Raw genomic sequence first — 27,557 nt, forward strand, 5'->3', positions numbered from 1 at the left:
TGTTCTTTAACCACAAGCAGCAGCCTCTTGCAGATTTCTTGTTCTATTATTTACTCATCTGCATTCAAGTGTTGTCTGTGGCCAAAATACCCCCAAAGTGTTTCAATGACTCCATCAGTTTTTCACTTGTTCTCAAGCATCATCCTTCTCAGTGTTGTATCAGTGATGGATACTCTAATATCCGAGCTCATTGCTACTGAAGATAAGGAACAAGAATCTCATGTAAATGAACTGCCTTTGGCAGGGTTCACTTCAGCACTGCTGCAACAACAGGGCAAAAAACCCAGGCAACTATGAGAAAGAGGCATCTGCTATTCTTTTTTTTCAATGTCAAAGCAATTTATTAGAAGATAACCTACAAATACGAAGGTCTGCTGCTCTGCAAATGCCAGCTCTCCTCACATGCCCCCTTAGCTCTACTTCACTACAAATTCACTGGTATGACGAACACTTTTGACAAAGCAGCATTTGCCTCACCAGTTCAAACTGCTGGTTAATTCAGTCCAGCAACTTCCCTGCAACAACAGCCAAGTCTCCCCACCGCAGGTATGTGCAGAAGCACAATGCATTTGCTCCCTGAAGTCTGTGGGCACTCAGTCCTGGGCTCACAACTGCAGCCCAGAGTGTCCACACACAGCAGATTTGCCCTCCCTGTTGAACATACTTCCCAAAACCAATAGTCTAATCAAGGCAGCTGCTACAGATGTTAGTCAGGGGAACATCCTCCTCCCGAAGATCCAAGTTCTGCCCACAGCACCCTTCTCCCTATGCTTACAGGAAACACCACCTCACAGCACCCAACTTCTCCCCCTGCACCCCTCCTCGCCGAGCCAGGCAGCCTGCAGCTTGCTGAAGGGGGGCAGGACGCAGAGCCAGGCCCCCTCACGAGTGCTCTGCTTTCCCTGCTGCAGCCAGAAGGCCAGGCCAGGTCAGCACTGTTTGTAACGGCACACGCAGCTGGAGACCAGACAGATCTCATTAGGCATTTACAAATCCGCCTTTAGAATTGAAAATGAAGCTCGAACACTGAAGCGGCTGCAGAAATGCATCTGTGCCCAGTCTCGGTAAAGTCTCACTCATCCAGCACTTGGAAGAGCTTTACAAGCGTCCTGCTGAATGTGCCATGGCACCGTGAAGGATTTCTTGCAGATTTTCTGACTAGTGGAAGTTTTCTTTATTGCTCAGTAATGGGTTTGGACAGTTGTTTTCCAGATTCTTGCATACTGCCAATCCCGGCTCCACTGTAACTACACGCTGACGTTTCTTACTGAGGTGCTGGAGTAGAGATGCAGGGAATATAACCAGGCCTGGACAGCCACAACATGCGCCACTTTAGATGTATATCCAGAAAGGACACAACCCTGCATCCTTCTGAAAAAGCCCAGGTCTTTGCTTCAAGAGCATTTCTGAACATCAGGTCAGAAACGCTCTCTGCCCTTTTCTGCACTGACTGATGAGCTTACGTGTACTGAGCTGCAAAGAGCACACCAAAAGGGCATCCCAGCTCCCCTCTGACATGCCAACCATACGCTGCTTCTGGCATCTCTCCTTTTCCTCTTCCCTCAGCCATCACAAAGCAAGGCAGGCTGCCTCCTGTGCCTAACTGCTTTCTTAACAACTAAAAATTCCTTTTCAGACTGCAAACAACTTGATCTCTTACCTGTTTCTCCAGGCTTTTTGAGATTTTTGCTGTGCCCTTGATATGAGACTCGTCAGTGTCTTCATGCTAGCACGATTCAAAATCCTTAGAATTCATACGTTATGTGCAGTTCCCCAAACTAATTTAACTCCTTTAGGCATTTTGTGAACTACCTATTTTTCACTACTGCTAGTAAACTGACACCTCTCTTTAAACATATTACATGCTGCTCGTTAATAATGCTCTTCAGCAAGCAGCTTAGGACAGGAATACAGGACAGAGGATTTTCCTAGCCAAAACTGAATAGGCTGAACAAGAAAATAGAGAGGGAAAACAGTTACATAGAAATCCCATGGCAATCAGCAAGTTCCTTTTATCAGAGTATCATGTTTAGACCAATAATAAAATGGAAAACAACAAAAAAAGTTTTTACATATCTTCAGTTGACAAGTTTGCAACCCAAGCACATGCATGTTTGTGGGCAAGACTACCTCCTGTATCGTTGTCTTCTCTGATTGTTGGATTGCCTCCTGTTCGTCAGGGACAGGCTGTTCAAATTGTTTTTTCTGAGTAAGCAGTCTACAACTTGGCTGGTAAAACAGAGGTCCCGTCTGCACTTCCCTATGCCTACATCTATACAAAAGAAGGTAGAAATCGGATGTGTCTGTTCACTCACATAGCTAGCTGAGCACCCACATCCTCAGTTACACATCCATCACTGCCTAAGCTTTCGTACGTGATAGTTGATCAGCCAGGACTATGTTAGACTGAAGGAAATACTGCTTCCCTGCAAATGGCTATTTGAATTTAATGGTAATGCTTTTATATCCCAGGGGTATTATCACTACTGCAGTCAGATTTCTACAATTAATTAGTTCATCATCTACCCTTGATGATTACATAGCACTTCTCCACGGCAACATTGATCTGTGGAGTTCAGTTTCAGAAAGAGAAGAAACCCAGAAACCCTCAGATTTCAGCATAGCTGGCAACACCAGCAGCCAGAGCGCTCAGGCTGCAAATCCTACGAGACAGTAGCTGTTTGCCTAACTTCTGCTGCGCTTTAGCGATTGGCAAGTTCAGCACCGACCAGTGTTTAGGGGCCCTCTGCTATGGGGCTGGCAGCTGATTAGCCATGTGTTGACTCGTTATTTCAGGCATGCTAGAAAACCAGGCAAAAGGAATGCCATGGGCTTTGTAGCATTTCAGGTTCCATCCTCATCTAAACAGAGCTGGGCTGCTGGGGAGGTGCCACATATTTCTTGCCACGTTACAGCATGACTTGCTCTATATTTTCCCCATTGCCTGGTTCGACCATGCCTCTGATACCTACTGCTTCACAGTAATAATAAGAAATAGCACCTAGGCTTTAGACTGTTTTCTATGTTGGAAGGTCTGTACATTTGGCGAAGCACATTCAAGACATTTAATAACTTATCAGCAGTGAAATACTGACAGCTCGGAGCTGCAGAGCGAGATGTGCTTTTCTGCTTTGAAAAATTAACCAGAGCAGGGACAGAAACCTTACTTTCTGCCTACCAGAGAGCTTAAAGAGGGTAGTGGATTCTCCCTCCTGTCCAGTAAATATCTCATTATTTGTATGTGGCAACACCTCTCCACCAGGATCAACCTTCCCATTTCAGAGTGGTCCTTGGCCTTGTGCCTCCTCTCCTGCCCCTGGCAGGGGGAGCCCCACAAACCCTACGGACCCCCTCCGCACAGGTTAACCCCTGGCTCTTCGTGGGATGTACCTCTACTGTGCAAAATGCTGGGGGGGAAGCTCATTTGGTCGGCCTGCGTGCTGCTAACAGCAGAGCTCTCAATGAGATACCGTAAAACAACAGGGTTTCAGGGTCTGCTGCATGCTGGTTGGAGTAACACCTCATCCAAAGACATCCTTGCTGTTACAGCTACCAGCTTGCCATCCCTGGTGTTAGTGAGCACAAAGTATTTATTTCAGATGCAAAAATCATGAGGCTTTAAAAGCAGCACAAATCCTTAACTACGCCCCCGACAGCAAATCCCTTGCGCAGGCCACAGACGAGTGTCGGGTGGGCGCAGACAGACAGTTCCAGCAGTGCCTGAGGTGTTTCAGGCCCTCTGTTCAACCACCAGCACACCAGCCAGTAGCACTAGCAGTGACCGAAGGGTTCATGGTGCTATTTGGTAGGATTTCACATGCACTAGAAGTCTGCTCTGCAGGACTTCCTGGCAACTCTGATGGAATTAATTTCATCCTAATGCCTCAAAGTTCATATTGTGTATCCTCCTCCTACAAAAATAGCATTTCAAATAATTAAAGCCAGGTTAATTACTCCACCAGCCACTGGGAGCACTTACAATGCCACCACATGTGGCAAAGGAACCACATGCAGCTAAGGAACCCCATTCTGTTTCCCATGTGTTGAAATGGGGGGAATAAACCCTCTTCTACATTTTAATAAACACTACTAAATAAAACATGGATATCGTGTGAGATTTGATTGGGTATTTGGTATGAGATTTGGAAGCCTAAGTAACAAGCATTCACAACAAAGCAGGGCAGGGGGGGAATGCTCAGGAACTGTTTGTCTCTTGTTACACCCAATAGTTTGGCATTACCAACAGAGCTCAACTTTTTTAGCTCAGCCCACTGAAGGGCAATGCAGAAAACACAGCTGCTGTGTAAAGATGCACCAAGAAGCACTAACTATAACACCAGAAAGGAAAAATGCAAACTGAAGACAATTCATCTTAAGAGTAAATAGTATGGATTTGCCAAATATACCTGTAAGCTGGAAATCAGGAGTTCCCTAGCCAGCAGAGCTATTTTGAAGGACTATTTTAGCAGTCTTTCACAAAACAACAGCTTTACAGATGAAGCAATGCCAGTCTGTGAAAGTGAATATAAGAGTAACTAGATGTGACAGCAGGGAAGGTTACTTTCACAGCCTGAGACATGCTTTTAGTTTCACATTGAAGTTCTCAAGTGCTCCATATGTCCCAGCAGATTTCCCTGGGAAGTTTTTCACATAGCCACCTCCCTCAGTCACCAATGTCTCAGAGCTCAAGCATTTGTTAAAACACAGAAATGGTTCACCTTCTAGGCTTTCGATCTACCCATCACTTAAAATGGGAAGATGAAAGCATTTCAGCTCTCTGGGAAGCATGGCCAATACTAACGTTTTCTACAGATAAAATATCTAGAAGCACACAAAAAATTCAAAGTTGCAGTAAGCATTTTGTAACACTTGAGAGGTACCTAGTGTAAGATCTGTTACACCTAAAGCAACAAGTAGCCTGTGTTCTGTCTGATTTCATTTATAGCTTGGGTAGTTCAGCAGACATGCTTTAATTTGCCGCTGTCAATTCAGACAGTATTTTTCCCCAGGTCCATAAATGGTACATAACTGAGTTTCCAACAGAAGTCTGCTCGGACATTAGGGTGTTTAATTATCAATCTCAAACTAATCCTTATCCCTCTTTCACTGTTCATCATATCGTTTCCAAGCTTGTTTGCACTGTCAGTTTCAGGCAGCCTTAGTAAAGTCTGGGAACAGCCATCTTCCACTGCTAGCATTCCAAATGGGATGAAAGTGTCTACTTCAGACTGAGCCACTAACCTGAAGTAGCAAACAGCACTTTTGAACTTTCTCTTTCCTTGCTGGTCAAGACAGCACAACATCAAATCTTGTTTTCAGAAACTGCAAAGCGGATCAACAGCTAAGAGAAGAAAGAAGAGCACTACGTAAAATCACACTGTTCTGAGGTAGACCAGCCTCCCCCTTGACTTAATTATTTCCAAAGCCAAATAATTCACTATTTGTTACCCTAACCCACCATGCTGCTTTGGGGTTGTTTTCAAGGAGAGGGATATGTGTAAGTGTGTGCACGTATAGCACACTGCTTCCTTTTTTCCCCACTTAAGCCTTGGCACACACAGAGGTACATTCAGCCTTTATTGTGACAAATAGCAAGCCACATCCTTTCTCACTCCTAATCCTTGACCCTCCACGTGACTGACTTCTCCGTAAACCCTGAATGTGGCTGCTCTAGTGACTCCAAGAGCAAAATCCACCTGTGTCTAAAGCAAAAACAGGTTACATTCAAGGTCTGCCAGCAGGGAAAGATGCCTGCAGGATGGCAGACAGAGTTCACTGTGTCAGGCTGCTTTGTCTTTCAGATACCTCCCCCTTCCAGATCTGAACACAATAATCAAGCAGATTCCGGTATAGCAGCGTGAAAAATCATTTTATTGTACAAGGAGTTTTATATGCCTATCAAGTTAGGGACAACTTCCTGAAAACTGGAAAAAGTTTCATAAGCAGTCTCAGTTACAAATTAATTACCCAACAAAAGCCTGTGATAAAGGCAAAAGACCAGTTAGATTCGTAAATCAATTGTCTTTACTAGACATTCTGCTGTTATAAATCTACAAAGCTTCATATGAAGCTTGAGGGGTTTTTAAATAAAATATTTTAGCTGGAGCAGATCTCTAGAGAGAAAGAAGTAGTATCAAAGGCACTATTAAGAGACTGACCCCCTCTTAAGCTGCACCTACCATAACTGTCTTGCATATAACCTGTGATTCATTACCACAGCAGCAAAGTGCGATCCATGCCCCTGCAGCATGACAAATAAACCACAAACCCACAGCGTGGCCAAACACACAGAGTAAATTTCCACCCTATGAGAATCAACATTTTTATCAAGGTCAAAGTTCAGTGGCCACTACCCATCGTAACTATATGCACAGTACACATATGGCAGGATTCAATTCCTCAGTTACAGAGGCTTAAATCGATCCATACATTAAAAAACATGGGAACTGAGAAAGCAGAGAGCACATGTTGACCTCCGCAGAAAAGTCTCTGGGGGGCCTGATGAATAACAACTTGGACATGAGTCAGCAGCGTGCCCTTGCAGCAACAAAGGCCAACTACCTACTGGGCTGTGTTAATAAGAGTGTCGTCAGCAGGTCAAGGGAAATGATTACTTTCCCCTGTATTTGTGGAGCCCCATGTGGAGTACTCCATCTAGTCTTGGCTCTCCCAATACAAGACAGTGGTTGCCAAGTTCTTTGCAGTGGCTAGGGGTGACAATTCCAGACTTGCAAAATGAAGCAAGCATACAGTTGAAGCTGAAGTAGGACACCGTTCAGAAAACCTTCTCCCCATCCGTAAATTCAGTCCATCAGTACAGTCTCTAGATGCTATTCTAGCACCATACATAATTCCATCCGAGAAGATACAAAAATGGGAGGAGTAGCTGATATACCAGAGGACTGTGCTGCCATTCAGCAAGACCTGGACTGGCTGGACAGTGGAGGGGAGAGGAACCTCATGAAGTTCAACAAGCATAAGTGCAGGGTCCTGCACCCGGGGTGGAACAACCCTGTGCACCAGTAAAGGCACAGGGCAGACCTGCTGGAGAGCAGCTCTGCGGAGAGGGACCTGGGTGTCCTGGTGGACAACAGGTTGACCATGAGCCAGCAGTGTGCCCTGGCTGCCAAGAAAGCTAATGGGATCCTGGGATGCATTAGGAGGAGTGTGGCCAGCAGGTCAAGGGAGGTTCTCCTCCCCCTCTGCTCTGCCCTAGTGAGGCCCCATCTGGAGTACTGTGCCCATTTCCTGGGCTCCCCAGTTCAAAAAAGATGAGGAGCTACTGGAGAGAGTCCAGCAGAGGGCTATAAAGATAAGGGGACTGGAGCATCTCTCCCATGAAGAAAGGCTGAGGGAGCTGGGCTTGTTTAGCCTGAAGAAGGCCGAGAGGGGATCTTATAAATATCTGAAGGGTGGGTGTCAAGAGGATGGGGCCAGACTCTTTTCAGTGGTGCCCAGCAATAGGACAAGGGGCAACAGGCACAATCTGAAGCATAGGAAGTTCTGTCTGAACATGAGGAAGAACTGCTTCACTTTGAGGGTGACAGAGCACTGGAACAGGCTGCCTAGAGGGGTTGTGGAGTCTCCTTCTCTGGAGATCTTCAAACCCTGCCTGGACAAGGTCCTGTGCAGCCTGCTCTAGGGGACCCTGCTTTGGCAGGGGGGCTGGACTAGATGGTCCCTAGAGGTCCCTTCCAAACCCTACCATTCTATGCTTATGTGAAGAGCTTCTTATCACTTCTTCCTGTGTTGACCAAGGTGGTATTAATTCTTTTTTAAGCAATTCCTTAGGCATTCAGGGCATTTTTAGTCACTGCAGGAAACTGTAGTTGTCCTTTAATTACATTCACATCCCATATGGTTAGCTTCAAAAGCACAGGAGCAGATTCAGGACTGACAACCCAACTCAGTGATCAGCAGGGACTCGTGGGATGGATGATACGCATTCAGGAAGGCACACACTGGTGACATACTAACCAAAACCACCAGCTATCCTATCAGCTGCATACACACACACTTATCAGCTGTCTCACAGCTACTACACCTGTGACAGACTACATCACACAGATGTTTCAGTGCACAAAGTGCATTGCAATATCATTTTCAGCTCCTGAAGGTGTCCCATCATGATGCAAAAGGCTCACGTTCTTTCCTTGGTTCACCCTTGCATCCTAAGATGCACTCACACAAGAATAAACAGAAAGAAGCAGCATTATCAACAGATGTATAAGTAAAGAGAAATCTACTCTCTGGCTAAACCATTATTTTCATTTATCAGCAAAAAAAAAAATCTATTAAAATGAAGTCAGACAAATTTCTGACTACGAAATGTCACAGCTGAATCCATTTCTGAGACACAGCTATTGAAGCCAAACACATGAGTCAGGGAGAACACTGACCAAGAACAAAAACTTGAAACAGTACAGAAATAAAACTGAAACTTCTTTCCCCTCCAGGACATTTTTCCCTGTAATCTGATATGCAGAAATTGCACAAGACCCTAAGATGCAACAACGCTTCACTTCACAATGAAATCGTGCGTCTTCAGATTTTGCAAAAGCTAAAAGGAACCCCAGGTTCTCTTGAAAAAAATTAACATCTGCTCAAATTAGAATTTCGTCTGTGTTTTCTCAAAGGTTTGCAGTTTGGGGAAACAAAACGGTGTTTCACTTCGGTCTAAGCAATTTCACAGTCTGTGCAGTGTCCTCTCAGAGTAGCTAGTAAGGAAACAGCATAGAAAAGCTACTCTGAGAGAGGCAAAAATCACTTGAAAGGCTGCAGCTATCAGGATATCACAACAGTCACATTTTCTATTCCTCTATACCTTATAACTGACCACAAAAATTGAAAACTACTGAATAATTATGCCAGACAATTGCAGACCTAATGAGAGTATGAGCAGTGACCACATACCTGGCAACAAATGCCAGCTTGCTTTTGTAACTACCCGTACAGTTCTACTGGAAAGATACAATATTTGCCATTATATTTATTGTTTTAACTGATGACAAGTAAGACTTATTGTAGGTAGTTACAGCGATAAGTCCCACGTAACACATTTTAGCATATTTTGTGAACAAAGAGAGTTTCAGTAACAGCAAAACAAGTCAGAGGAAAACACACCAAAAGCTACTTTTGCTGCTTTTTACCTAACAGACTTAACTCTGGGGACTAGGTAGGGGATAAAACCATTGGTATAGGAAGCCCAAACAGCAGGGAAAACAGCTCATCTTTATTAATGTACTGACTATTCAGAGTTAAATACATTTTACGCTTCAGCTGAATTTCACCTTTTACCCCTTTACCAGCTGACTTCAAATGGTGACTTTCTGGAATTCCAGCCTTACATAAGAGCTGGCCTTGCTCTGCGAGTCTGTGTAAACATCCAGAACTCTTCATTCATCTGCATTTAGGAAACAAGTGTGTGCTTACGCTGGTATTAAGAGTCCAACATGCATGAAAAAAAATACCTAAGATGCTATATTATTCTGTTACTTTATTTATGGGAACGTTCAATACTGAAGACAGTTATTCGACATCTTTCAAAGGATTCAAGCACACCTCTGATTTAGAGTGTCAAGTAATTTTATTTCCTGATACTAATTAGAGGGAGATACAAGCTCTTTAACCGAACTGAAGCAATCCTGAGATAAGACTGAGTGCTGTCCAGAGGCACAGTAGTCCTCAACCACCATTCTCTTGAGCCTCACTTGTTTCTACTCCAGTAACAGCGGGATTTGAGCAACAGCCTTTAAAATGGGCTTTGGACACTTGTGTAGAAGCACACACCAGCTTCCTACTTGGTTAGTTTTGTTTTTATTTTCTTTTCAGTTTGCATAAAATATTACAGTATCTTCAGAAAATATCAGGTATGCCAATAAGTTTAAGTCAACTGTCATCCCAAAATTACTGGTTACTGTGCATCTCACCAAGAATCAGTGAGTTGTGCTCAGATGTTATCTCACTTCTATGTATATAACAAATACACTTGTTAAATGTACAGATATATGGAAAATACAAAGTTCAGTAAACAGACTGCAGGCTCAAAGACGTAAAGGGAAAGGGAGGGGTTATTAAAAATCCCTAAATAGAAGGCTCTTGGTTAGGACTTGTAATGTCAGTCAAACATGGACAACAATGTCTGATCTTTCAAACAAAAAAATTTCCATCTCCAACAAAAGAAAACAATGCTTAGTTAATTCAGAGGAGCAGCAAGCCTACCTTTGTAAGAGGAAGTAGTAAGTAAGTTTCAGGGCAAATAAAAATATTTACCTTTCCTAGAGGATTCAAAAATTCCAGCTACAGAAGTCAAAAAATATTTCATGTTGGAGTGTGCTAATATTGATACAATTAAACTTGCAAGAAATGCAAAGATGGCATTTGTGACACGGAATGGATGGTTTCCTGACTTCCATTAACCAACACACAACAGGGCAGAGAATCTCATCAGATGCAAATTGTGTGTAGGAACCTTAGAAGAGTTTTCTTTCATTTATTTCCATTCATCTTTTTCTAAAAGGTTTATAACTGTGTGGTATAAATAGATGCTATGAAACATTATATCCAGATTAGCAACAACTTGGCCAGCTGGAGTTAGGGCAACTTTATGCTATGCAACTTAAAAAAAAAAAGTCCTCCCATTTTTTGCAAAGTTTGTTTTATCTACACCTGGGCACATGTTAAGTGCCCAGCTTCCCAGACTATTGTCTAAAATGTCAAGAGAGTAACACAGTAAGCTCCCACATAAACTGCATTAATGAAGTATAGCATTGAAAGTGATCATCTCAGATTCAAGTTTATTTGCATAACACCTAGGTTTGTTTTTTTTTTTCCTGTTTACAGAAAGTCTTCTCAGGAATGGGAAAGCATGAATTAGATGTTTTCAAATTAAGATGCTATCTGACAACTAACATTATGCTGTGAACTGTAATAAAGTATCAACAGCAGAAAAAACCACCAATACCTCTATGACTTTCTGTGGTTTCATAAGGAAGCTCTTCCTCCTAATGCAAGTCTTCTCAGGACTGTTTTCTATGACAGTTGTCTAGTGGTGCTGGAGTAGGTCCAAAGCAGCTCTGAACACGTTCAGGCATCCATTACACTGTCTACTAGCTGCTTGATATCAGTGTCTCAGAAGTGCACCAACATTGGTGCCTTTAAATCTCTAGTACACTAGCATTTAAAAAACAATTCCCCAAATACTGCTAAAAATGTCAGGGGTGAGATGGGGAGGTGGAAAAAGGTAAGGGAACAGGCAGAGAAAAGTCCAGAACCAAATTTGGTACCAACTACAATTGCTCCACTGCTATAGCTTTGTCTTTAGACAAAAAAGGTTGATGACTTTTTGAAAAAAGGCTTGCAAAAAACTGAATCGTCTTCAGACAAGATTGTTAAAAGTCTTTCTCTTGCAAGAATACAATCTGAAACCTGCTGCTTCCGTCACAAGAGACAGCAATGTCACTACTTGCTACAGCTATTCAGTCGTAGTTTAACTTTTCTACTTGAAGCTGCCACTTCATGTTCTGGGATCTTGACAGCAGTTTCTTCCCCCACCCCCAGTCTTTTTAAAGAGAAGCAATTTTCTTAGTCAAGTCAAAATTATTGAGTTATTTCCCAATACAATAACATAACTACTTACTGCATAATCAACACTTATATACAAGTACCCACTAGGTATTTTATTTCACATAGATGTTCACAGGGTCAATTACACTTGCCGTGCAAATCATGCACTCAAAACTGATCAGTGACACTAGATATTCAGTTATCTTCAGCTTTCTAGATGAATCTTTTGATGGACTAGAGGACAGCTATGCAGCTATTTAATCTGTACACAGATCCAGTCTTAAACAGATGGTGAAACTTGGATGTGATTTCATAGTAACACATCCAAAAGTGTCAATTATCTATCTCTCACTGTCTCAAAACTGTGGCTTTCGGATACCATACTATACCCTACAACACGCAGCTAAGTAGCATCAACATCCAAACGAACCAGATTCCCCCTGCTATTAGGACACACCAGAAACCAAGGAGCTTTCTAGACAATTGTTACCTTTGATTTATTTAAAACAGTTTCAGAAAACTGATAAGTCAGTCACTCCTTTGGCAGAGAATATTTTTTTGCTGTTGTTGATTAGCAACACTGCTTTATTATGCTACAGGCGTAGAGCTCATTTCTACCATCAGGAGGTCAAGATATTTTGTCATGAGATCCCACTACTGAACATGTTTCCTTACTAGCTACCATGCCTCAAGCAAGCAGTAAATAGGCAAGTAGTCTACAATGACACCACCTTCTTGTATAAGCAGAGGACCATTTCCTCCAAGCTATTACGGTCCATACCACCTTTGTCTTTTTTTTCTTGCTTACTATATGCCATCTATCACCTGAAAGTAAGGTGATTTAACCATCTGCAGTGCTGCATCTTCTTCATTTTTCCAGCTATAAAGAGGACTGCTGATGTTGAAAAGTTTCCCATTTTCCACTTTGAAAATTTCTCAGTTAAACATATGTGCACATACATACACATATATACCACATCCCTCGTGTCATTATAGAATATGAAAGAGAAAAAAAATGTATGCAACATTGAATCTTGACCATTTCCATATAGAGAAAATTAGTTAACACCGTCTTGAGAAGCCAGAGCAGAAGGATACGACACAAATCTGGTGCAACATAGAACCTATTCTCCATCCTACAAACACATTAGATATTTTCTCCTTAATAAAGCCCTACCTAGGTATATTAGTGGGAAATATTTAGCCAAGAATATAAAGAGAGGGTAAATCCTAAGGGAAAGACTGTGGCCTCTCCCTGCTGGAAAAAAAATGAGTTGACTGGGCAAAGAACGCAACAGATGTAGAAGGAGAAAAGGTGTAGGAAAGGGTCTGGAGACAGCCAAGCTGCAGAATTAACAAAGTAGGTTTTTTTCAGGTGTCCAAGACCTTTTCAATCTGAATCACTTTAACAACCCTGAATGGAACTGAACGAAACACACTCTGAATCTGTAAAGCTCCCTTTCAAAGAACAGAAGTGAGGCAGATACACATTGCAGGGGGCAGGCAGGAGAACCTGCTAGTTCTGGTTTATGTAAAGGCTAGTCCTTCCAGTGTACAAAGTCAGAGGACACCAGGGGCTTTGCTGCCTGACCAAATGCACATTCCCACGACGAGAGATTCTGGAAAGTCATGTCTGTCCAGACACAAACCTTGATAACAGCCACAGCAATGCCAGAAAAAAGTAGAGACAGCTCAGCTTGGTTGCATGTAGATACGTCTGTGCCATGTGGCTTACGGCATCAAGTCCAGCCAGGGAGAGTTCCTGATCTTCAGGGCAGGAGGAGGTGTGAAGCAGATGACCTGACTTTTTAGTTAAAGGTAGTGGGACTTTTAGGACCCAATTTTTTAGTAGAGAATTTTAAAAGTGCTTGAAAAGCCAACATAAAACACATCCAAACACATGAGACTTTCTGCCTTACCCAGTATTTGTTATTTGTTACTAATTCAGGGCTCCTAGCAATATTCCTGACCACAGGAACCTGATCCAGCTGACAGTAAGCAACACATTCAGTCAAGTCACAAGCATTAGTAACAACGCACTGTACCCAGAAATGGTGCAAGTCTTCCTCTGGCAACCTTAAGCCTTTGGTCCATTTGCTTAGCCTACCTAGATGAACCAATCTAGAAGTGATGCTCTCCAGTCAATCTGGATTTTAAAGGTACCTTGATCAATACAAAGGCTTTATTTGCCCATAGCAATTTCTCTCTCTCCTCTCAATTCACATGAAAGGAGGAAAAACCTGTAATAGTTGTGGGATTAAACTCAGGCAGCTTCAGTTTTTATGCTTAATAGGAGCAGTCACATCAGTAGCTGAAGTCTGGTCTTGAAAGAGCCAATTCAATAGAACAAAAGACAGAAATCCAACTCCTCTGTTTCTGTCTACCACACTTGACAAGGAATACAGCTTTTGTCACAAACAGTACCTAAAAGTAATTATTCCAATTATTATTGGAATTTATTCCAATATTATTATACATTCCGATTATTCCAACAGTTCAGAAAAGTTCTGTACATCTGCGGACTCTTTTTTTCTTATGAGTACAGTATACTCTGGTGACAGGAGAGGGTACACTTAATCATTTAATAGGTGCCTGCCTCTCCCCTGACCCGCCAGCAGGCAACTCGTGGGACTGAAGCACCTTTGGCTGGTATGCTGTTGCACTGCACATGGCCTAATACTGTGTGTAGCCACACATCAGCAAGAAAAACTGCACTTACTGAAGTGTGTTATGAGCTGAATGGTGTGGAAAAAAAAAGATTGGCCAAAAATACTTTGCTGTCAATTAAGAGGCTGTATATCTTAAGTCATATAGAGAACTATAAGAAACTTCTTCATAAAGACACACAAGGTAAAGTGTCAGGAAGATTGAAACTGCAGACACGGCATCCCTAGAGACAGGATCTAATGCAGCAAGACCACTAGGACCAAGATTTCAGAGAGCCAAGACAGTAACAAACAAATAAAATTGAACATCGGGAAAAGGACAAGCGAAAAGAGACAGTTGAATCCTTTGCTTGCAATCCTTAAGTGATACAGCACATAGATGCGAAAATGAAGTTAATTCCCAGCATTTAGACCAAAGTCACACAGCACTGGATCAGAATCAGAGGCAAAAGTGGCAGACAAGGATTTAGTCAAAGATATCTAAATTATCAAGTTACACTAAGAGCAGTAACAGTATCTGATATACTGTCATAGGCATCATAAAAACTCAGAACCCACTCAGGTAAGGTTTTACTAGAACACAAACCAACTCAGATGTGGTGCAACAGCAAATATTTAAACTTCTTCCTCTGGCAATCAGCATAGAAAAAAGTTATTTCCTGTAAATCTGTGTTAGATTATAATTCTGATTTATCCCAGCGAAAGAGTACACTTCAAGTTGGAATACACTAAATTTGTGGCTAAACTCAGTCAAATTAAAATGACTTTTTAATATATTTAGCACATTGTATACATTCTGCGTGTAACCCTGCACAGTAAATTCAAATTCATCTAAACTGGTGAGCAAGCTGGAGTCTACTTTGTCTCCAACTTGACCTGAAAATAGTGAGCTAAATTCCAGTTGTACAGCCTTGATTACTAGTCACACAAAGGGTAGAAGATTCACAGCTTGACTTGCAGGCTCCTACGTAGAATTTATTGTCTACTGGAAACTGAAGGATCTAGATTTACATCTAGCACAAAATCAACTCAAGCAAGGCTTTTGATACGGTCTCCCATAACATCCTCCTAGGCAAGCTCAGGAAGCATGGGCTAGATAGGTAGTCAGTGAAGTGGATTGAGAACTGGCTGAATGGCAGAACTCAGAGGGTTGTCGTCAGCAGCGCTGAGTCTAGTTGGAGGCCAGTAACTAGTGGTGTCCCCCAGGGGTCAGTACTGGGCCCAGTCTTGTTTAACAACTTCATCAATGACCTGGATGAAGAGTTAGAATGTACCCTCCGCAAGTTTGCTGATGACACCAAACTGAGAGGAGTGGTAGATACACCAGAAGGCTGTGCTGCCATTCAGCGTCACCTGGACTGGCTGGAAAGTTGGGCAGAGAGGAACCTGATGAAGTTCAACAAGGGCAAATGCAGGGTCCTGCACCTGGGCAGGAACAACCCCATGCATCAGTACAGGCTTGGGGCAGACCTGCTGGAGAGCAGCTCTGCGGAGAGGGACCTGGGTGTCCTGGTGGATGACAGGTTGATCATGAGCCAGCAGTGTGCCCTGGCTGCCAAGAAAGCTAATGGGATCCTGGGATGCATTAGGAGGAGTGTGGCCAGCAGGTCAAGGGAGGTTCTCCTTCCCCTCTGCTCTGCCCTAGTGAGGCCCCATCTGGAGTACTGTGTCCAGTTCTGGGCTCCCCAGTTCAAGAAAGACGAGGAGCTACTGGAGAGAGTCCAGCGGAGGGCTACAAGGATGGTGAGGGGACTGGAGCATCTCTCCTACAAGGAGAGGCTGAGGGATCTGGGCTTGTTCAGCCTGAAGAAGAGAAGGCTGCGAGGGGACTTAATAAATGCTTATAAATATCTGAAGGGTGGGTGTCAGGAGGATGGGGCCAAACTCTTTTCAGTAGTGCCCAGCGACAGGACAAGGGACAATGGGCACAAACTGAAGCACAGGAAGTTCCAGCTGAACATGAGGAAGAACTGCTTTTTTCCAGGGAGTTTGTGAAGTCGCCTTCTCTGGAGATATTCAAGACCTGCCTGGACAAGGTCCTGTGCAGCCTGCTGTAGGTGACCCTGCTTCGGCAGGGGGGTTGGACTAGATGACCCACAGAGGTCCCTTCCAACCCCTACCATTCTGTGATTCTGTTATTCTGTGATTCTGTGAAGATCAAAAAGGAAGACTAGGACAAGCCGCAGTGAGGGGTTGTCAGTGCAGATTAAAATGCCTAACACATCTCTACCTGGGTTTCACTTTGTTTGAATAATTATTACCAATAGTCACAATCTATTTTTTGTGCATTTTCATTCAGTATCATTCAGCTAAAGGTATTAAGCTAATTACCAAGAACAATGTCATACTTTTCAACTAATACAGAAACATCAAATCTTTACTTTATCAGAAAGGAACTCTGAGGTTTATTAGAACTTTGAACCAGTACTTTGACAGGTCAGCTCCTTCACAAACCCAGTTTTTTGCTAAGGATCAAATCATAGACCTCTACAACGCAGCCGGTGATGCTAGAAGCAGAGAGCTACACAGCATAATCTAAGCACTCTCCACGGCTTGGTCCTTTCACAGGATGCTTTCGTAGCAAAGTCACTCCTGCCTAGCAGTTTTTCACTGCTTCATATATTTTCAAAATAGATTAACTTAGTTACACAGCAAGACAAAAACAGCAACAAAAAAGAACAAAGGTTGGTAGGTTTTAATGCCTCTGAATTTTCTAAGCCATTTACCTCCACAGGAGAATAAACCAAAAATTTTACTATTTGTTATCCTGCTGAGATTCAACCACTCCTCAGCTTTTGCTTTTTACTATTTCTCATCACCTTAACAGTTTACCATAACTTGTACATATCTTTTTAGCACCTCATTAGAACATAACTATCTCCAACCACCTTCACAACACCTGGCCAGGTCATTTATGTCTTTCCATACCAATCAGGTTGTTCTACTTTTTCCCAGTATTCCAGAGATCTACATAACCAGTTGCATAAAACCAGGTAACATATCCTTGAAACACCGCTGAAAATGCAGGGTAGCTTGATTAATCTCAGACTTCATGTTTTGATGACATTGGTAAGATATGTTCCACGTATAAGCAGCAATGAAGCATTAGTTTTGCTATCAAAGAAACGTGTTTCCAAAAGCCAAACCCAGTCTACCAATATCCTGGACATGTACCATAAGTGGACATAAAAACCCAGACCACCTCCCACCAGGCAACTGAGCAGTTAAAAACTACCAAGGCCCTTTTTGGTTTTTTGCCTGGAGATTTAGCTCTCCAAGTCAGTAATCTCTGAAGTGACCCAAGTCGTCAAAACATTTAATCTGCTCTGTAACTACCTGTTACTACAGCACTCACATGCAGAGCCTTTAAGCACTTCATATCAACAAATACAGCATTCTGCACCCAAATTTGTATCACTCGGAGAAGGAAATAGCAGTGACAATGTCAGAAAGCAGCAAAACTTAGGAATTCTGAAGGAGAAAACCTTCCCTCCACTCCTCACGAACTAGCACACATTTTTATTGGGCTTTCCATGAGTTAGATACCCAATACTTTAGATCACTTTGTGACCTAACAGCAGTAGTCCTTTAATAATCTCATTAAGCATTTCCCTTCTTTTAGTTACTACATTTTCTTAGTTTTCCTTGTATTACATCCACAAACATTTTGGACATACGCCAAACCTTAAGTCTTGTATTTTCTATAATTAGACTACCTTGTGGAATTTAAAAATACTTCAGCAGAGGACAATTTACATCTACCAAAGTGAGACACATGAAATACAACTCTTCCCCTCCATCCCTACCTCCCTCAGTGATTTTTGGGTGTTCAGTTTACTTACGCACTGGATTTTCACAAAGTACTATATGCCCTCTGCTAAATAAAAAAAAAAAAATGTTGAAAGGACACCTCATTTCAGCATCCAGCACCACCGATATTCAACAAAGTGTTACTGTTAGGAAAACACTACTTGCTCTGCATATACAACCAGAGAGGAAGAAACATCACCAAGAAAGTAGATGCATTTTCTACACCTTAACCAATCTTAATTCTGAACAACATATGAAAAGTTTCTATTTTGACAGTTTTTATTCAAATCAAAATACAAACATTTGAAAATGTACAAAAATAAAAAGGACATTTTCTACATCTTAAAAAAGCAGATCAAACATACTTCTACATGTGCAGTCCTTTCTGTGGGAAATCCCAATCAGCAGATGTTTTTTGTTCTATTCAGAGCATTCTATGCCAAATTCCCTCCACCCAACTCCAGCCACAACTTCAGACTACAAGCAACACTTCAAAAAACCTGACACACTAAACATCCCTGAACAGATAACAAAGTAACCATTTCTCACAGGTAATAAACATGACAATATATTTCCCTAATAACTTCAGGGTAAACTATGGGCCAATGGGTAGTTTACAATTCCAGCTTTCTGTAGTTTACTGACACATAACTTGGACCCCATTTTTTTTAAGCTGTTCGTACAAACTCAAAATAGCAATTATAGCTTTGTCAATGACATTCTTCCTTCCTGTCCCCTTCTCTGAAAGTTTCAACTCTTCAAACAAAAATCTATCTGCAAATAAGAATACAAACCAGTAGAAGAGGTCTGAATCCAAAATAATTTTTTTTTACATCATCTGCCAACACAATAGGAACTGAAATGATCACCTGCTCAGTATAACACTGCACTAATCAATGTAATGGAAGCATTATCACAATAACACTGTTTTGAATCACCCAAATATTTTTTGGGCCAAGTTCTGCTCAGTGGTATTGATCAAATGACCTTGAGCAGTACAGTTCATCTCAACATTCTGTCATTCTATTTGCTTTAACATTTGTCCAAGACAGTTTTCACATTCCAGCAGGAGATGTTTTTCTGAGCTTGAGTAATTTAAGGATAGGTAAGGCAATGCTTGGGGAAAGAGGTAGCTGCTTAAACTGACATTATTGGAAAATGTATTTTTGGGGCACAAGAGCCCTTCTTTAGGTCTCAAATACAGCAGAAGGCTTTAAAGTTGAAAACAGTTCCTCATTTTACATGACTGTGTTCAGTCCCTAAGAAAAAAAAACAAGTTGACAGTAGTGCCAAGAAAGCTCCCGAGAAACAGGATCTCTCCAGTCTTTTTCTTTGCCATTCTTTCAGCTGTCAACTTCATCCACTTCATGTAACAGCAAGCTGCTTGGCAAGAGAACAGTTAATGTCTACTTGTACAGTGTACAAAACATGGGCACCTAAGCTATAATCTTCTAGCTGCTACCTGTAACAAACTGGAAATATTTACCTAGCCCTATCGTGGATAGGGATCTCATTAACTTTTACTATGATGGAGACGAATGCAGGTTGAACACAGGTTTTATAACAGCATCCTGCCTGCAGCACACTTAACTATACTAGCTTTCAATTCTATTGCTTCTACACCTCTGACTTTTCCCTCTGAAAACTCAATCACCTACAGAGAAAACACTAACTATAGTTAGTGTTATATATCAGAGAAGTAACATTTAAATCTGTAAGAACAGCTAGTTCAGTGTGACATAGCCATTCTTCGCAACATTTTGTCTTCAGGCCATCTGACTGAAAAATCATTATTCTGTACTTATTTGTATAGAATACACATAAGTCATTGAAGTTTCTCCAGCAAATTTTAGTCATTGTCTTATTTCCTGCTGTCTTAAAATATTTTAAGATTGTCCTGTGAGCTCATGTGAGCACTAATACATTATATACTTCTTTTTTTACTTGCTAAATATTTGTTTTTTGACTCCAAATGAAAACTTATTTTTTCCAGAAAGATCCCAAGCATATTTTTCTACCATCAACCCACACTCAATTTCATTTGGGACACTGTTAGCACTGATAACATCAGGACATTCTCCAGTTACTCCACACTACTGGTTAAGATTAAAGGACAGTGCTGAACACTACCTGAAGTCTACCGAAGCTTTCCTTTTCTTGCTAAGATGTAAGAACACATCATGGGCAGTTTTACTGCAAACTGAGAAGAAACAAAGAATGTGAAATGTATTTATTACCAAGCAAGACAAACTCTGCAACACTTAACACGGGAGTCATATTTGGAAAAATGGCTGAACAGTAGTTGGTAGGTAAGATGCAGCTACACATAAGACAATTATCAGGAAGCTTTGTCTGTCTAGTCATCTATTTCCTGCAACTAAGTTTCATACAATCTACTGCAAAACTACAACCAGTAAGAATATCAACTGACAGCCAGGATCAATATAAAACAAAGTTTCTGATGTAAGGCAACTGCTTCACTTTTTTAGAAGGTGGGAAGACAGACAACATATGTTAGGAAACAGCAAGTCAGTATTTGAGAGGTAGTCTAGTTGCTCATTTGACTGGGAGAGGTAGAGCTAGTTGAGAAATCAATAGCTAAGGCCAGTCAAAATGAAAATTATGCCAAGTTTTCCAAGCTGCAAAGAAAAAAAATGACACTCAGCCTGAGATTGCTTATGTCACTGGGCATTCAGTTGTCTTGCTCATATTTACTCACTTTTACATAGGTAAGGTTATTGTAAAACATCCATTCAGGGAGAGAATGCTCCCACAAGTAACTATGGAAACAGTTTAACTACATTTTGGCATGTGTCAACCAATTAATGGAATTTATACATCTTATGACTACGAAGGTTAATAAAGCTAAACAGCTCTCCTTTTGGCAAGTTTATATAAATGCAAATATACATACCAAAGACTAGAAGTTAAATCTCAAATTCCATAGGGTTTCCCTACATAAAATTCTCCATGCAATTTCTTCCCACAGGAAAAAGACCAATTATTGTAGAAATGAAAGCCAATGAGACATATTGGTCACACAGTCAACGGGTATTAAAACTCTCATATCTCAAAAGTTAAGGCATCTGGCTACAGAATCATACATAATGCTCTCTTGGATTGATGTAGACTCTTCCAGGTCCTGAGTTCAGTGGGTATCTGCTGCTCCAATTCTTGTAATATGTTTGCTGGTAAACAGGATACATATGCTCAAGACCTTCTTGTTCCTGTGTCTCTTCAGCCTCACAGGTACGTTGCCTTCCATTCACAGCTTTCTAAACACACACAAGAAGTAATTAGCTTAGTAGTTCATGTATAGAATCTGCAATTCCTACTCCTGTTAAAGTTCTAAGCAAAATAAAAGGTGCGTGATCTCCAAAACACTCCTATGAATCAAGAAACATGAAGTTAAAAATTCCTATCACTAACAGACACGACAGAAGTGTTAGTAACTACCCAAAGATAATCTCAAACTTTTGTTTCACAGGAAGTTAGATTTTAACGGTCAATAAATCTAAAAAGCAAATAAAAAACTATGACAGTGTCCATCAGCAATCCTGTGCTTTGCTATTTTTTCAACAAAAGCTGTAGTGATTATGTGTTTAAATTAGTCAGCAAAACTACCTAGGAAATACAGGATATTAAAATGATATTGACACTTCCCACTTCATGGATAGCAAACCCACACATCCAACAGTTATTGACTAGGATGAGCAAATATTTTGTTCTTCACGAAAAACATCCTTATAAGCTTATTCTAAGGAACAAGATGAAATTAAAGCTTCACTCAGGAATTCAAGCCATCTTATTATTTACCATGTGCTGCAAGTTTCCAGTGTCTTTCTCTCTGTACTGGCTTTGCAAAGCAAAATGTTCTTTCTGAAAGAAAAAAGTTACAGTAGAAACAAGTCAAAATTCAACACTGCAGAACAGATTTGATTTATACTAAAATGCTAGTCATCACAAAATCCACTCTGCCTTGCAAAGTGTCTTAACGGACTACCATTTAGAATACTTCTTACCACCCAACCTCCAGCAGAAAAAAAGATGCTATTGTCAATTTAAGAAGCATTATTTACACTTTTAACTTCAACTTTTTTATTTAAGCATAAGCATGTTTGCAAAAGATTAAAAAGCTTTATTTTAACATGATATTGATTTGAGATCAGCCACAGGTTAAAAACAAAGTAAAATCCAAAATCAGTTACAAAGTTTTCACAAGCATCATATGGATAAATGCTGAGTCTGACACTACACAAAAGTATTTAACTGAGAAGGAATTTACTTCAAAATTACTGAGAGCAAGAGGGAGTACATGTTTATTTTGTAAATTGATCAAATTAAAGTGTTTCCTACAGAAAAATTAAAAAATTCTAGCGAGACTACCCAAACCAAACAAAAGAAACAGCTTTTCAGTACAATTAAACTAATTTTATTTTTCCCTTATTAAACAAAGCAGCATAGATATATTCACAACTTATCTACTCATTTGTTTCATTAGCTGATTCTCCAACTGACAGTCCACACTGCCTAGATGTTCTACCACTAACTTTTTCTGAGGCCTAGATTGTACCTCTCCAAAATATTGTTTCAGAAGTCTAGCAAGGCCTAATAGCCAGAGATACATCAGGAACTAACTGGCATTCTATTCACAGGACAGGACAAGAGCTAACAGCAACCAAAATCCTCCCAAACATGTACCATATGAACACCCCACATTTCAATGTCAACTGCAGGTCTGCTCCTAGTGTTGAGCACAGCTTTCTAATAAAAACACAGCCACATACAACAATAAGTTCTTCTGCAACTCAAACAGGAGTCCATTGCTTGAGTCATTAAGCCCATTAATCCTTTGGAACATTGGCTACGCTAGAATATAAAAAGAACAACTTACCTTCTGGCTGAGTCCTGCTACCTGATTCTCTCTCCTACTTACAAAAGCAGTCTTAGAAAGTCAGTTTATTGTGCAGTTATTTTCCCTTTGTTGGTACCCAAAGAACAGTCCCACCACCAAGATCAATAGTTCTACAGACTGCTTAACACCAAGTTTCAAAACTCATTAGCGCCACATAGCTATTACAGTAACAACAAAGTCTTGAAGCTCACAGTGATCTAGTAATCAAAGCATTTGAGAGGTGTCTCTATCACTTAGCTCTTCAGTCAGGTGTCACAGAAACTCCATAATCAAGGCAGAGGTTCTGAGGCAGTAAATGGTTATGACTCTCTGCCCTACCTACACCACTTACACATCGTAACAAAACTCTTCCTGTGTGTACCGGGGCTCTGTGGCAGCTTTATAAGCTAATGCACTGAGCCTCACCATACACAAGCAAACACCAACATTCCCGACAGTGTGACTATGCTTTGGCCTGACAGAAGTGCTTGCATTAGCCCTCAGTTTGAGAGAACACATACCAATAAAATTACAAGTACATAATGCAGCTGTTACTCCTGTCCACTAGAATACATACAGGTTAAATACCAAAGAGACATAATTTCTACATAGAAAATAAACTTAGAAAGCTTCTCTATCTTGTCAACTATATTACTTCTGCAACATTTGGTTGTTATTAGTACTCCTGATACTGTAAGGTGGCCATAGTTGTGGCCTATTTTGTATACACTTTACTTAATGGCAACCAAAATCATATTCAAGTATACAAACACTTCATAACCAGCTAGGCTAAAATCATTTAAGACATAATACCAGATGGAAATCTTGCTTGTTGTACACACCTGAAGAAAAATGAGTGACATGCAGCTTATCTATAATTAACAACACATGGTTAACACACACATATAGAAGTAACATTTATTGGTATTTGCTATTGTTAGAAAATCAGCACTACTGGCATATAAATCTGCACCCTTGCTGTGCTCTTGGAAGCAAGTTAAAAAAACAAGGAACCTCTGCCAGAGTTCATCCAGATGTTTTGGTGAAGTACAGTCACCCACATCTATGCCTTGCCTGAACAGTGTTTGGAGATGCTTGGACCACAACTAATTTTCCCAGGCAGCCTAATATCTTCTCTGTTCTTCTGTTAGCAAGCTTTTCTAATATCTAAGACAGAAACCTCATTTCTGCAAATAAGTTTTTTGGAGTTTTGGGGTGATTTGGTGGTGGGTTTTTTTGTTGGTTGTTTTTTTTTGGGGGGTGGGGTTTTTTTTCGTCTTAGCCAAAGGAGAGCAAGTAGATTTCTGTTCTTTGTAGTGGTCCTTCACTTGGTAGGAAGAACATCATGTCCTTCAGTATTTCTTTCAGAATAGCCAATTCTTTCCTTCAGTCATTACTCATGTACCAATCATGATAGACATTGTTAAAGCGCCCTGCACACCTTCTGAAATTCTTAGTGCCTAAAGCGGAAATTCAGTCCCATCTCAAAAGCCAGACTACTGCGAAATTTGGCAGCTGCTGGAAGACAAGAATAGATGTTTATCTGAGTAATTCGCCACACTGATCCAATGGGAGACATGAGGCATCTAGATTTTGCCCATGTCTCTCCCTAGTGAGATCTTGGGACTTCTACTGCTTGACTCCTGATCCATGAGCAGCATTTCTCAACTAAATAGTTGTTTGTTTTCCCACCAACTTAAAGCTTACTCTGTAAAGCTCAAGATCTCCAATCTGTTCTCCCTCAGTCACCTTCCTTATAAACAAAGAATCAACCCTCTACCAGCCTCCAGGATTGTTTTGGAAAAGAGCAAAATGCCTGGAAAATAAGTAATTCCCATACATGCTGTGTGAAGAAGGTAAAGTAAGTTTTCTTAATAGTAACATACAACTAAGCATATCTGGGTCAAGTATAGGGAGTTTTTGGTGACTAGGGATCACACTTGTCAGAAACCAGACAACTCCACAGCTTAATACCACTTGTTTTAGCTCGAGTCTGTCACTAGCTAATTTCACAGCTTTGCCATTACCAACCTCAAACGACCAAGCAGGCAAAAAGCTGAAATAACATCACAGCTGTTGAAGACAACAGGTATAGCCAAAAGGAACAAACATATACATTGAGATTATGTAGTCACCCATCTACGATATCAGAGAGATGACTTGAAAGGTGCAGCTTTACGGACAAGCAGAACACAGCCTCAATGGTTGTAAGATTATATGACAAAAAGCTGACGAACATAAGGTGCCTGTAATTGTCTCCAAAAAGAGAGAACAATTGCACTGCATTAAGAGCAGCTCACTTATCCCTTCATACCTCAAGCGGCTTTGAGACCTATAGAAGCATACTAGTGATACATTGATATTCCATTTCAGATGTACTTGCATGAATTTTGGACAATAATTCAATTTCTAAAAATCTGTTTAACTTTCAACAATAATTCTACCTGAGCAGTAGCTTACATCTAAAAAGTTACTATAACACCACGATATTTAGTTAAGACAGAGCTATATAATACATTGATTATAATCACAGTTACTTAACACAGAAGATTCAAAACCTCCCTTTTAAAAAAAAAAAAATTTTTTCACCATTACGATGGAGTAACTTTGTTAGTTAAACGGGCTATTTCCAAACATGCAGTTAATCACCAACTGCCTGAACTAAACAATGGCCAATTTTAATCATACCAAGCAACACTACTTGAGAATTATGATTTAGGATACAGCTTACACAATGGTAACATCACTCGTAATTAAGTTCTTCCCTCTATGCCACAATTAGCTAACAGTATAAGGGCACAATAGGCTAAGGCAACAGCTTTTGCACAATTGCATCTTTGTTTTATAGCTCCTGCTTCCTTCCCCTTTTTACTTTTCCACATTCATTATTTAGTTCAAGTTTTGAAGCAATTTTGAGTTATTTAACTTGTAACAACCTGCAAACGCATTGTGAAGCAAGTAAAAAAAAAATCATCTAGTGTTTTCTACTTTCTCCACTCCTCCAGCCATTGTTTTCCACTATCTTCACAGGCCTATTTTTCCAATTTTTGTTTGTTATGTTTTCCGCCTTATAATTCCATTTAAAAGCTTTTTTTTTCCGGCACCCTTAAAGTCATACTGCTTTTGCTTCTCAAGTCCTAGAACACAATTGTTTTGGTTTCGGCTGCCGCCAGCAACAAAAGCACCACGCGGCCGCCCCTCCCCCCGCCGGCGTGCGGAGGAGAATGGAAAGAAAGAGGCAGAAACTGGTGGGTCGGGATAAGGGCAGTTTAACAGAACAGCAAACAGAGGGAAACAGGAACAACAACGATACAAATAAGGAGAAAACACAACCACGAACCGTAACGACCCAGACAGCCGCTCTCCCGAAACAGGACCGGCGCTGCGCCCCCCCAAGCCGCGAGAGCGTTCCCGCCGCGCTGCCCCCCCCACCAGAACCCAGCGTGACGTCACATGGTATGGAATACCGGGCTCTGTTTGGCCAGGTGGGGTCAGCCCCCACCCCCCGGCTGTGCCCCTTCCTGGAGTCCGGTGAAAATTAACCCTGTTCTGGCCAAACCCAGGACATTATCCACCCCTTATTCCATACCATCTACGTCATGCCCAGGTCCCCCATTGTCCAAGTTGATCACCACCACTTCTCCTGTCTCCAGATATCATTCCCTTAGTCCATGGATCATCACTCTAAAGTGTCCATTGAGTTCATTTAATCCATGACTTCAGGCTCCATCTGTCATAATGGTCTTCCGTGGCAGGGGAGGTGATGTGTGGTGATGGGCGGTCACTTGCTGCATCCGGAGCTCACGGCTGATATATCTGGTGCGGCCCGTGCCCACAGTCTGCAGGAGATGTTGATCTTGATGAAGTTGCTGGATGCCAGTTGTTGAAAACCAGGTCCAGTTCCATCATCGCTGTGCTCTGCTAGGTTTTCATCGAAAAAGTCCATCCTTCTTTAATCTGGACAATTCTTACTATGCTACTACTGATATAAAATATAACAATTATAACAGTGATAACAGACAGTGACAGGGTTATTTAACAATTAATTTTATACAATTTATTTATGGACTATTCTCGCCCAAAATTAAATCCCCATGAGGTACACATCGGACTTCCCCATCCTTCCGCATTACCCACCAGGTACACCCAGGTCCTTGAGCAAAAGCAATCCCGCGGACGGGCTTGCCTTTGCCCGAGGCAGGACTAACCCAAACTGTCTTCCCTAACATGTTCCGCATGTGCACTACAGGAACTTTATCCCCTTCCACGGGGCGCTGAGGTTTTGACTGGGCAGGACCAGCCCGGTTGGTGGACCCTCTGGTGTTAACCAACCAGGTGGCCTTTGCTAAATGGGTATCCCAGTTTTTGAAAGTCCCACCCCCCATTGCCCTCAAAGTGGTTTTTAGCAGCCCATTGTAACGTTCGATCTTTCCCGAGGCTGGTGCATGGTAGGGGATATGATACACCCACTCGATACCGTGTTCTTTGGCCCAGGTGTCTATGAGGCTGTTGCGAAAGTGAGTCCCGTTGTCTGACTCGATTCTTTCGGGAGTGCCATGTCGCCACAGGACTTGTTTTTCCAGGCCCAGGATGGTATTCCGGGCGGTGGCATGGGGCACAGG

The 27,557-nt window shown here is 41.4% G+C and overlaps 1 protein-coding gene across 1 annotated transcript in view; it reads right to left on the reverse strand.

Annotated features, from left to right (window-relative positions):
* Positions 1-18,297: 18,297 nt before the first annotated feature.
* The window catches only part of NECTIN3 (nectin cell adhesion molecule 3), a 70,934-nt gene continuing 61,674 nt past the window's right edge, over positions 18,298-27,557 (reverse strand). The window contains exons 8-9 of the mRNA XM_075435203.1: positions 21,858-21,920; positions 18,298-21,316 (exon numbers count right to left, since the gene is read on the reverse strand). Coding sequence (XP_075291318.1) covers positions 21,140-21,316; positions 21,858-21,920 — 240 coding nt within the window. The 3' untranslated portion in view covers positions 18,298-21,139. The remainder of the gene's footprint in view (positions 21,317-21,857; positions 21,921-27,557) is intronic.

This window comes from Opisthocomus hoazin, chromosome 1, assembly GCF_030867145.1.
Source record: "Opisthocomus hoazin isolate bOpiHoa1 chromosome 1, bOpiHoa1.hap1, whole genome shotgun sequence".
Classification (NCBI taxonomy): domain Eukaryota; kingdom Metazoa; phylum Chordata; class Aves; order Opisthocomiformes; family Opisthocomidae; genus Opisthocomus; species Opisthocomus hoazin.